Source organism: Mya arenaria, chromosome 8, assembly GCF_026914265.1.
Source record: "Mya arenaria isolate MELC-2E11 chromosome 8, ASM2691426v1".
Taxonomy (NCBI): domain Eukaryota; kingdom Metazoa; phylum Mollusca; class Bivalvia; order Myida; family Myidae; genus Mya; species Mya arenaria.
In genome coordinates this window covers 54,375,429-54,389,448 of record NC_069129.1, presented here as the reverse complement: position 1 = coordinate 54,389,448, position 14,020 = coordinate 54,375,429, and the positions used below count along the sequence as shown (strand labels likewise).

The 14,020-nt window shown below is 34.2% G+C and overlaps 1 protein-coding gene across 1 annotated transcript; it reads right to left on the bottom strand.

Moving 5' to 3' along the window:
- Nucleotides 1-9,813: 9,813 nt before the first annotated feature.
- On the bottom strand, nucleotides 9,814-11,604 carry LOC128244360 (heat shock 70 kDa protein 12A-like). The gene has a single exon (XM_052962374.1). The coding sequence runs from the start codon at nucleotides 11,602-11,604 to the stop codon at nucleotides 9,814-9,816; it is 1,791 nt and encodes a 596-aa protein (XP_052818334.1).
- Nucleotides 11,605-14,020: the final 2,416 nt, after the last annotated feature.

The following is a 14,020-nucleotide window of genomic DNA, read 5'->3' as shown; positions in this document are numbered from 1 at the left end:
AGGGAGGCGGAGGCTTAATCTATAGTCAAATGCCAATTACCTCACTTTATTATGAGCCACGTGGAAAAATATGTCCGAGATAGTATCAAGATTAAATCAAAACGTATTTATATGACATCAAGAAGGCCATATGGAAAATATGACCGAGATATATTCAAAACTTATTTACGTGACATCCAGAAGGCTATATCGGAAAATATGACCGAGATATATTCAAAACATATTTACGTGACATCCAGAAGGCTATATCGGAAAATATGACCGAGATATATTCAAAACTTATTTACGTGACATCCAGAAGGCTATATCAGAAAATATGACCGAGATATATTCAAGATATAATCAAAACGTATTTATATGACATCAAGAAGGCCATCTGGAAAATATGACCGAGACATATTCAAGATATAATCAAAACGTATTTATATGACATCAAGAAGGCCATCTGGAAAATATGACCGAGATATATTCAAAACTTATTTACGTGACATCCAGAAGGCTATATCGGAAAATATGACCGAGATATATTCAAGATATAATCAAAACGTATTTATATGACATCAAGAAGGCCATATGGAAAATATGACCGAGATATATTCAAAACTTATTTACGTGACATCCAGAAGGCTATATCGAAAAATATGACCGAGATATATTCAAAACTTATTTACGTGACATCCAGAAGGCTATATCGGAAAATATGACCGAGATATATTCAAAACTTATTTACGTGACATCCAGAAGGCTATATCGGAAAATATGACCGAGATATATTCAAAACTTATTTACGTGACATCCAGAAGGCTATATCGGAAAATATGACCGAGATATATTCAAAACTTATTTACGTGACATCCAGAAGGCTATATCGGAAAATATGACCGAGATATATTCAAAACTTATTTACGTGACATCCAGAAGGCTATATCGGAAAATATGACCGAGATATATTCAATATTTATTTAAAGAACGTCAAAGACGCCATTGCCCATGTTAAAAATATGAGAGTGATGTATTCAAAATTTAATTTACAGATTGGCAAGGACGCCGTAGCCGATGTGGAAAAATATGAACAAGATATATTCAAGATGAAAAGGGCATCTGGGAGCCCATTGTCTATGCGGAAAAATATGACCGAGATTGAAGGCCATGGCCCATGTGGAAAATACAAATGTTCAAAGACCAATCGACGAACATATTATACTAATTAAACCATTCAGTAATAACTAATAAGTAATTTATCGTTTCATTTATCAATCTTTGAAAACATATCGTCATATAATGAAGTTTCTTTCTGACAATTTCAAATTTCTGAAAAATCGAGTTTAAAGATAAAGATCTTGGTTTTAAAAGAAAATAAGGGATTACGAATATGAAAACAAATTTTGAGTATGTATTTTTGCTAATAAAATAGAAATTCTTAATGGCATGAATGCAAAATCTGATTCATCTTGCATAATTAATTTTTCTCGCAAAATTAATCTGATCTATTACTGTTTTTAACTATTGAATGTAGTTTATTTATACTGGTCAATTGCTATTTGTTTTTGCATATGTATTTCATTTTACCAGTTTATTTGTATTTCTGTAGATCATGTAAGACATTTTTTTTGCGCAGAAGTGTATGCTATATACATACCTAAGATTGTTTAAGTCCGGCATATGTTTGGGACATTTTTGCATACATACAATTTTTATTAATAATAGCATTATGTGATCATATGTTACGAGACTTTAGTGTTTTCAGGGATTTCGGCCCGTGGCTTTTTTGTTAATCATTTAATAAATTACTTGTATGTGATATATATAACACTCACATTATTATTACATGTTTAAACTTACAAACTCATAGTAAAGCACAAACATCAGGCACAACCCAATGCCTTACAAGTGTGAATAACTACAAGTCCTTATCGACAACCTTTCCTCCTATCTCGACCGTAATAGCACTGATAAAAGAAATAACAATAACAAAACACTTCGCCTATGTCAAAAACAAGCTGTCCATTGGTGTTACACGTGCCACCTTTAAATAATTTCATATTTAGTCATCTGGGAGCGGTAAGAACGTCATTGATCTATCACTTTATCCTCTACAACATTACAATCAGTAAACCCAAGATAAACTTTGTATCCCATAATATAATTGTTAAATTTTTGGCCAGATGCTTGCTTAAAATTCGTTTTAAATATTCTTGACTTTTGCAAAAAACAATTGACTTGACAATAACTAAATTGAAAGACAGCCCTTCTTTACACCAAAGTTTGAGTACAAGGTATTCTTGTCGATACTATTTCTCTAACGGCACGCTTACCGCGGAGTTCAGCTTCTCTATACTCTGCTAGATAGTTTTAACAGGCATAAAAAGCTTACACTGAAACAACTTCAATATACATTGTATTACCTCAACATTTTACGCAAGGTTACCAAACCGGAACAATATTTCTTGCGTCACCTTTATGACTTAACTATCGGGGATACAATGACCAATTATCATATTCGCCTTAATTGCCAGTCAAGTTAGGGCAGACACAGTATTATGGCACGACTTCCTCAATTACTACAATGGCTGAACACTTCTAAAATATGTTATATTTACAACCTCTTATCAATGTCAATAGGTTTTTCATGTAGCCATGGTTCATCTTTTCGCTTTCGAACAAAACTTAAATAACCGTATCCCATTGCACATGTCGTGTCTATCGAAAGACAAAGTCATAATGAACCTTATTAGGAATATTATTCCTACGCTTTTAAAAACATTTCGGTTTCCATGTGAAACGCATGACCACCAATACAATATGTGACCGTTTTTCTCGGTTACATGTTCAATATTTATGTGTAAAACTACAGAAACAAGCTCAGTAGCCAAAAGTTTATAAATAAACCCCGTTTAATGGCACAGGGTAAACGCCAATGACATAGAACACAAAAACAAAATAATCACAAATAAGAAACTTTGAACAACAGCACAAAACTCCAAAAACAACACAGTGCATATATACTATACAAACAAAACAGGGTATTTTTTCAAGGATTGTTAGGTACCGGTCAAGTTCTTTTCATTTGATCCAATGGTAAGAGTGCCAATGAGTAACTTACCGACGACATCTGAAATAGTGTTCTCATTCATTACCAACCTACATTTACAAAAATATTATTTTATCACCCATAAGTAGCCACTTGTCGTCAATTATATATCAGCATCTACTCACAAATTACACTTATCTGTGCAGTTCCTTCCTGGTAATTCGTATGACACAATGTACACACAAATCAAACTCCAAACCCGAAAGCCTGTTTTAATTGAGAACATAAAGACCCTTTCAAAAGTGACTGCCTGCGGCTTTGCAATAAATTCACACATATAATAGTCATGTCAAGCACTTCCATTGTTAGCCTTTTATGGTTTCTTTAGAACTTCTCTCTTCCAAAAGGAGCAAAGCCCACCATGTTTCCGCCTTCTACATAAATTGTTCCTCTCGTTTTGTTTGAAAGCTACTTAACTACACAGAGACTAATCATGACCGATTTTTTTTGTAATAGCAAACAGTACCCCTTTTACTCTGCAGGGGAATATTCTTAACATTTTTTCGTGAACCTTTTACATTTTGCCAGTCTCTCATCTAAATATTACAAATTCGTGAGTTTGAGTTGCACTCAAGCGGTATTATCAGTAAAATCTGACCATGATATCATGCTTTTGGCAAAATGGAAATCTGACTAACTTAGAAAATACCGTAGAAATTTACAAATTCCGTTCTTAAGCACTATATTTATCTTGTGCAACACCACAGGTAGGAGTTGTGTTGCACTGAACCTTTAATAGTACAGTGATTTGGGGCTGATATTGGTTGTGCATCAGCCATTATTATTCTTCAAAATTGTATACTAGTCAAATTTTCTACGCTCATCTCCGAAAAGCAAAACTCTCATTTTTAGTCAAATGACAGATGGTACCTTTTAATTTATCGTACATATTAGAATTCAAATAGTACATAACCAAGTCCGTGTCTTCACTGAGGTTTTGTATTATGACGAAAACACTACATTGAAATCGGACGCAGCCGAAAGCTTTTTTCTCAGTGACATAAAACTCATTTTTTTCTCTGATAAATGAACAACGATTTTTTTTAAATTGAGGTCGTATGTGACGGTAAATGTAGGAACATTTAGCCTTAATAACAGATAAACATCTCGATGTAAGCAGAGTTGGGCACAGTAGTTACTCAATACATCAGTTATGAACTTGTATAATTAAGAAATTTCAATTCGATTTAATTATTCTTGTGTTTTGTGCATGCCATTTTGTTGAAATGCTTTGGGAGTTATGTCGGTTATTGGCGCAGGAAAAATCAGAAAAGCGCCTTCACTGTTACAAACAGTCGGATCAGCGGTTACTGAGGCTTGAGGAGACATCTGAAAGGCTGCTGGCCTGACTGACATAGAGAAGTCACTTTGTTCATCAGTTGTTGAGATTTCTGTAAGTCTAGACAGGGCCGAGTATATTAAGGAAACACCAGACCGTGAATCTCACAGGTTACTCCGGTACTAGTATAATCTGATACCCCTGTAAGAAACACATCTTCATCAAATGCATATACCAGCTTAAAAACTATCCAAACGAAAGCCATGTTAGGAGAGATCCTGGAGTCATAAATGTGCTCGCTCGCAGAAATCGATGAACATCGGCCGCGCGCCCTCGACGGAAGAGTTCGTTTAATGACAGTTGTATACTCTCAACACCGATAGAAGGTGCGAAGACCCAGAACTCTTTACGCGGATCACCTTTATTGTTCTCTTACCATATCAGGGAACGGACAAGCAAGAAACGCCATTTCATCAGAAAGGACGTTAGTAAGGGGCCGAAAATACAGAAAATATAGGAGTTGTATGTCCACAATAAGACAAAGTGCTTTTTCAAAGAAACAATGTACTGCCTCCAATAGTGTCGTCACAGACGGACGTGGTGAGTCGGATTATTTTTAATTAATTATGTGGTGTTTTTATTTATCTTCATAATCATAATGCACAGAAACAAGCAACCGTCTCGGTATCAAATATACTTTTATCTTCAATGTCATCATGTTTCAATTAATATTGTTTGTGTACTCATTACAGTTGTATTTGTTGATATTATATTTATAAAAACCGAGTACCCACATCACGCTTACTATAAATAGACGCAAATTTTTGGGGACTTTTGATAAATAAATTATGAAGAAATGAAAGAACTTTAGTCTTTTAGTTAATGAGCGCTTCATTTAGCATAGTGAGCTTTACTAGCTTTTCTTGTATGTAACTGTTCATGCGTCGCTTATCGTCGATTTGATTTCATTTACCAATCAATTGTTCGCATAGGCTTGTATTAGTAGCAAATCCCTCATATTCAGATGATACAATTTTTATTTGCGTTTGTAAAAGTTTCAAGTTTTTTAAAAATGATTAAACTGCATAAATCAAGAATAAATGCAAGTGCAATACTTCAGGTATGACGCAAATTTGCTTGTTCAAAGATTCTGCTGAATGCTTTTCAAAACACCGTTTGTCTGTGAAAACTATTCAGTGAAAACCAATACACCTAATAATTGATATCAAATTAGACAAACTTGATAGTAAAGTTTAAAAGTTTTATTTGCGTATCATGACCATGGCCCATGTAGACAATTATTCAGTATCTACAGATGAACGCATAAACAGAAAACAATATTACCAATAATAACTGTCAATACATAAAAATTAATAGCAAACTTATCAAGCAATAAAGCAAAATACTTTAGTTATTTTGAGATTTTTACTTTGTACACTGTTTAACGATAAATAAGATATTAACCTTGTAGTTGTATAGTTGATTTCATATACAACTTTTATCTATTTCAGTATAATTCTTTCCCTTATTAAAGTTTATTATATTATGCCATACTAATACAAATGATGGAAACATGTGTAACATATCTATCAATTTTCAGTTTTAAACAAGCGTGGTATTACCTCTTAAAAAGAAGTTATTTGTTTCAGATAAGAGTTACTACACACAATTCACATTACATATTGTAAATAACTGATAATGTAACCATCGTTATGAAGTAGTTAATGAGAAATAAGTTAATTAACAAATACCGTTAATCCCTATATGTGGCCATCTATACGAAAACGAGAGAACCGTTATTAAAAATTACGTAAACGTTCTTAAATTTTACAAATCAATCCATATTATGTTATATATATATATATAAGACAATTTATAGATTATTGATATTAGTGTACATATGGCATATAATAAACTTAACATTTCTTGCAAAATTCACACATGAAAATATTTGAATATTCACACAAGATCATATATATTCACATTAGAGCATACGTATTAACTGATCTCATTATAATAGCATTTGAAACTAAGTTTTCTTAACATGTCTCAATTGTTATATGTTACTAATTTTATATACGTCAACAATATAATGGAATATATGTATCTCGTACATATATCAGAATAAAGATTACATTTCAAAACAAACTGGTATTCGTCAGTATTGGCCTACATTATAAATTCTTTGATTAGTAGGTAAAGGTTTTTGTTTCGCCAATTATCCACTTTCGACTTTGAGTGTTTGTTCAGATACACGTAACATAGATAATCTGAAAAGAAACCTTTTTATATTACATGAATTTAAATAAGGTTGAAGTTTAAAACTTGCTATATTCTTGTTAAAATGCTCTACCAGATTCGTCATATCTTCCATTTCATTCTTTAAAATTATCATTCAATCTCAGTTTATGCAACATTTAAAAGAAATATTTTGTCATTACATACATCTTGGAGAAGCCATGCATAATAAAATTCAGAGTGTACTTCGTTTCTAATCAATAAACACCAACTGGTCATATTTGGGTATCCTTCACAAACATTCAACACTGTAAGGTTTATTATCTATTTAACTTATTATCGTTTGTACGTATCGCTTAACCCAATACTTTCTAATATCATAATATCTTAATGTCTAAAAATTGACACGTTCATGTTCACCCAAAATAAAATCATTCTGCCTTCTCCTCTTGTACATTTTATCAATTAAAATATTATGAAAAAAGACATAATTGGTCAAACAAACTATTAGTATATCTACTACAAAGAAGGACATAGCTTTTGATAAAAACACACATACGATTAAATCAAATTTGGTTAATACACTTAAGTTAATTAATTTACAATATTTTTATTTAAACTTATATAATAAAGAAAAATGCAAGAAACTCTAGACAATTTGTAAGAATTGGTTGAAATAATGCAAAAACTTGTCGCTCGTTACTTGTCCGCAAAAGGGAAATTCACACTGCTGACAGTACATGTCAATTAGCAGATAATAAGAGTTTGTAAGAATTCGGTGAAATAATGCATGAAAAGTTACTCGTTGATTGTTCGAAAATGGATAAAAATCACACTTGTGCCAAGATTTTCTCCAAAAATGGTATTTAAACTTAGCAGAGAATTGGATTGTGATAAATCGACAATTCTATATACACTATTCAATGATGTTAATCGAATTGCATTTCTAATGCAAAATGGTTTCAATCTAATAACAAAACCTAGATCAGCTACAATCTTTCAAAATGTTAACAATGTGAGCAATTCAAATGCCTGTTGTCGTAGAGAACATCGGTAGATCAATTCATATAATAAGTTACGCTCATAAATAGAGAATACTAGGTTAGTGCCGTGGATGGAGGAAGTTTATCTGGCAAGGCGGAGGAATTTATCGGGTGAGCCGAAGGCGAACCCGATAAAATCCGCAGCCGAGCCAGATAAACTTTCTCCACCCACGGCACTAACCTAGTATTCTATTTATCCTGTTACTTTGTTTAATTAAACGCTATAAAACCTTAAAATTAATAAGAATCTTTAAAAGTAAGGGGGACAACTGTTTTTCCCTGTTGACGTCATCACACTCGGTATCCATGTTTAAATCGCCCCCAAAATAGTTCGTAAAACTGTTCAACTTTTTTAGTACGTTTATATTCAAAGTCATTGCATTTTAATACGTCAATATCAATTCAAAACATAAAAATACTTTTAAACGTGCATAAGCATGGATCAGTCTCTGAACATTATCTGATGATGTAACAATTATTCCGCAAGTCAGAGTACAGTACACAGGTCAAAATTCAAGATCACGAGTGTTTACAAACAATCGCAACATATTAAATGGATTTAAATGATGTTGATAGTGTTGAATGATCATAACTGCACCGGCAAAGAGATCATTCATTTCTGTTGTAAGTGAGATTTTGTCATTCACCACAGAAATGGAATAAACTATCGACGAGTATCGTTGAATGCTGTTTCACAGTTTCCAGCATTTGCGGGTGGGGTAAGATTTTCACATCTCATGAAGATTTCAGGTCGATTGTTTTGCCAGTGTCATTATTTTGCATAATGATGGGACTTTATGGGCGAGTGATTGCTGAGGTCGGCTGTTAGTGGTCCATTGATAAGATACTGAAACGGCAGTTCTGCTTTTCTTCTGACATTGCAGAATATATAAAAGAAGTTCGTTTTCGCGGTCACATGACCACCTGACTGTAGATAAACATCACGTGGTCTACTATCCTAATAAACTAAAGTTTACACGGCACCTTGTTATTGGACCGATTTGTATGCAGGTGACAGGATAAATTTCACATCAACGTGCTTAAATCTAAAACAATAGTTTAAAACAAAGTGCTTACAGTTCACACCAAAATGCGTTTGACTCTTGGGCTTATTTTTATCGAAATCGTTATAAATCGAAGATATGTTTCACATACAAAATAATGCATATGACTCACGCACAAAATGGTTCTGATGCTCGAAGATATTGTCAACCCACAGAATGACATAAACTATCAAAACACAATTTACAATAAAATGCGTTTTACTTCTAGAAATGGTTCAAATACAAAATGCTTAATACGCTTAAACATAGTTCAAATAATCATGCTTCATACTATTATATATTTCACAAAATGCTTATTACGCTTCAACATAGTTCACATCAACATGCTTCATACTCGTTTACCTGGTCCACATATAAATAGCTTATTTTTTATTCGAAGACATAGTTCACATCAACGTGCTTCATACTTGTTGGTCTGGTTAACATATAAACTGTTTATGACTCGTAGACATAGCTCACATCGTCATGCTTTATAATCGTTAACATGTCCACACACACTGTTTATGACTCTTAAAAACAGTTCACATCAACATGCTAAATACTTGTTAACATGTTCACACACACTGCTTATGACTCTTAAACATAGTTCACATCATCACGCTTTATAATCGTTAACATGTTCACACACACTGCTTACGACTCTTTATTTCAGTTCACATCATCATGCTTTATAATCGTTAACATGTTCACACACACTGCTTATGACTCCTAAACATAGCTCACATCATGCTCTATAATCCTAGACATGTCCACACACACACTGCTTATGACTCTAAAACACCGTTCACATCAACATGCTTTATAATTGTTAACATGTTAACACATACTGCTTTTGACTCTTAAACATAGCTCACATCATCATGTTTCATAATCGTTAACATGTTTACAGACACTGCTTATGACTATTAAACATAGCTCACATCAACATGCTTTATAATCGTTTACAGGTTCACACACACTGCTTATGACTCCTAAACATAGCTCACATCATGCTCTATAATCCTAGACATGTCCACACACACTGCTTATGTCTTAAAAACAAAGATATTCAACAAGTTTCATACTCGCTGACTGTTTTTACAAACAAACTGCTTATCACTAATATTCATAGTGTACCAGCATTACATGCTCTTGTTCCGTGATCTTGTTGACAAACTTCAACTGAAATTCATTTTCCAATACAATCAGTTGTTGTTCATGGTGCAAAAGACTTGGCCACCCACCCCTAGGAGGTGGTATTTCAATTGTTGCAACAACGCTGCATTGTTCCTCCTTTGTGCAGTACTTTGGATCCGTTTTATCAGACTTCCAAAGAGATGTTAATCTCTTATTGTGTTTTTCTTTTTTGTACACTGTTTTTGATTCTCTCGAAAACAGCTGACCATGACTAATGACTTCTCCCTTTTCAATCAGTTTGTGAAATACTCGATCACACTGTGTGATTCCTTCATGGTCGCATTTCAATTCTTGCGGATGGATTTTCTCATCGAACGGTATCTTTTTGTAGAATCCGTATGTGTATCTCGAACGCCTCTTTATGACGGATTTAGGTGAACTCCCCATCTTAAGCGCTCCAAACATAACCGAGCATTTAGCGTCTTGAAAATGAACGACCTCAACATTTCGCTTTTTCATCGCTTCTTTGATGTTGTTTCTAACGTAATCGGAATCTGAAAAACCACCTGTTAAGAGAAGCATCTGCACACGTAAGTTGTTGGCAGAACATTCGGCATGTTTTTCTTCAATAAACGAGATGATATTTCCTAGCGGTTTTTCAAAAAGATCTTTCATCAATTCACCGGAAATAACTAATCCCGTATCTTTCTCGTATTTAACCTTTTTGTGAAACTTTCCGGAGGAAATTCGCTCGTTCATAGATTCTGTGGAATGCTCTTCAAACTCTTGAACAACAAAATCTACACTCAATACAACGTCTTTCGCCGACGGGTCAAAATTTTGCTTTTTATCTTCAAATTCTTGCAGTAAATTGAAGTATTTAAACATTTTATTCCTTTTCAACTTTTGCATGCAATCGTTACCAAACAGTTCTTTAAGCAGCTCCTCGAACTGGAAATTAACATTGGATCCTCCGAAATGCGCCCCAGCCGCTGGATAAAGCTCCATCAATTTTCCGTCTTCGAGAATCTCGTGCACACAAAGATCAACCGTTCCTGCGCCGAGGTCAACAAGGAAGTATTTTGCGCCCTGTTCCAGGGGCTTAATATCCTTATTGCCCTTAGTTTTAATACACATATCGCGGATGTACATTGAAGCAGCTTCCGGTTCGGTAACTAGCCGTATGTTGTTTACATTCATTCCTGCATCCGTCGCCGACTTCCTCATAAAAGCTCTATAAGAATCATTCCATGCTGTTGGGAAAGTTATCACCCACATAACATCCCCCTCAATAATTGGTGCACCAGCACCGGGGTTTGCAATGACTTCATTGACTCGTTTTATTACGCACTTTTTCAAATAATCAAGAGCCCCCTTGAACACGCACAATGGATCGATGGCATGTCTCGAAGCTGTGTCTGCCAATTTCAGATTTTTATCTTCCACAGTCAGCGAAGTTTTAAAGTTTCTGTAGAAATACACGTTGTCTCTATCAGCTGGTGACAACCTGATGTATTTTTGCAAGGCGTCCCTGCCATAACTATCAAATTTCTTGTCAGCATCGAACAAAATACATGTAAGCTCGTGTTTCTTTTCAAGTTCGTTTGCGTAGCTCGGCTTTGCGTCGTCATTGTCCCTGATTTTAAACGTATATCCAGTAAAACAAGTTCCGAAATCAATAGAGGCTATCACAGGAAACTTCTTTTCTTGCCTTGTCAATTCTTGACCATCGTTGTTGGTTTCAGCTCCTTGGCTTGTGAAAATTGATCCCATTTTCTCTGTATTCAAAATGAGCCAATTCAATCCATGGATATTGATTTAATATTTTAGTTCAACGACATGTACGCAGTATTGCGCAACTCAGCATATCAATATACACTATTCAATATTTGCTAAGGACAACCTTACTTTACTCCTAGCACGTTATTCAAATGGCATTCAGGTTTGTAGAAGTGTTCGATTCCTTAACAGACACAAGAAAATATCGCCCAGTCATATTTTGTAATGAATCTTGTTATATTTTAACTGAAGTATTACCGGAACCTTTTGTATAGGTCCTTGCCTGTACTTGCTATTTTCACGTTCACGAGTTTATCATGTAATAATATCATTGGTCATCGATGCAAATTTAATATAGCTTGAACGTGGATACATTATTTTCAGTAATGTGTACATCTGGCATATAACTGTCGTAGTTACTTTTGATAATTGTGCTGTGATTCTAGACTTCAGTTCAGGTGATATATTTTTTTTTGTTTTGTGTAAAGTACACATTGATTATAACAATGAGTTTAAATGAAAACCTTTTAAAAAAACATGTAGTAGATCTTAGCAAATTTGAGTAGTATATGTTCTATATTATGTGAGCGCGTCCAATGTGGGTTTTCTTTTTATACAATAATGTATCCCTGAAATAAGGACAATTGTATCATGAGACACACGATACTACTAGTTTATCAGACACAAAGCAATTGATTTTTCGATAATTTATCGATTTCAAAGAGGGTGCGCTACAATATATAATCAAACCAAATAACCACACTGTTAACTGCAGCTATTCACATTGTATTTAAAATCATAATTATCGCACGAGGAGATACAACGATAAAATAAGCATATATTACAAAACTATAATTTCTTCAGTAATCAACGCAAACACGTATTTATAAACACAACTTGACTTTATGTAAGTAGCTTATGTGTTTTAAGTTGTCCTCAGACGAAACGTCACTTCCGGTGTCAGTAGCGCTAAAGTCTTCCACCGGTAGACAAACGTAGCAGCGTTTCTGAAAAATATCAGCGAGATTTATTTACAGAACCCACAGAAGGGCATGTTTTATGTAAATAAATTTGACAGAGGTATATTCAAGATTTGTTTATAGAACATCCAGCAGCCAATTGTAACTCAAACTGGTTATTTATTTAGTTTTGTTAAATTTCTTTGATATGCGAACTAAACAAGAGATAACATGTGAAAAACTTATCCAGTTTTATAGAACTGGCTGAGGATGACCATTGTTCTTGTGGACATACTATTATACGTTACAGTGTTGACATATCAATCGAAGCAAATTTTTAAAAAAGTAATTAATATTTCATCTATAAATCTTTAACAATATATATACGAGATATTATAACATTTAACGATATAAGCAGAAGTTCGAATCCTCATTCAAGTTGTTTTACAAGACTAATTGTGATGCAAAACAATAAAAACTCGGAGAATACCTTGGAAATACGACTAAAAGAAAGCAGATGCAACAGCATACCTGGATACTAACATTTTTCACTTATTGAATGAAATTCACGAAACGAAACGGACTTTCAGCTTGAGGTCAACACGACCTTGACCTTTGACCAACTGCCGTCAAAATAGGACGATGGTCATGTTTAAGGGACCTCTACAAAGTTCGAGGTCTCTATGCATATGCATTTTTTGTTCATTATTGATAGGAAATTGCATTCAAGTATTCAGCTTAACGTCATAACGACCTTGACCTTTGACCCACCGACCTCAAAAGCATAAGGTTCATCTGATGGTCATGACCAACCTGCTTACACAGTTTGAGGTCCCTGGCCATAACGCACTTTAGATATTGATCGGAAACCGTTTTTTAGCTTAAGGTCATCACCTACTTGATGTTTGATCCACTGACCTCAAAATTAATGTGGTGGATCAATCAAACTACCGAGTTTGAGGTCCCTATGCCAAAACGTTCTTCTAATAGTGAATGTAAATCCACTGAATGTCACCATGAACTTGACCTTTAACCTACTTATCTCAAAATCATAACAGTATCGGACATACGATCAGATATATGTATTCCACCCTTTTGGGCATACAAATCACAGTTGCCGTAATGTTTATATAAACGTTGGTTATAGGTAAAGGGACTCGCACTTTTTTCATGGACATATAAACTGTGGCAAATCATTAGGAGTGTTAAAACTAAGATACCCAAAGCTGGAACCCTTCAGCAAATGTTGATATATGCTCAAATATCGTCTTTGAGGGCCACAAGTGTCATTAGCGTTAATAACGGCTTTGTTGTTGCGTGATTGATTGACATTGTCACGTGATGTTATAAATGTTTTGTTAAAACCGGCGTTGGTTCGCACCCCACTGAAACCAGAATATGTTTTTATACTTGAAAATGATCATGATCATATATGAGAACAGAAGTTCAAA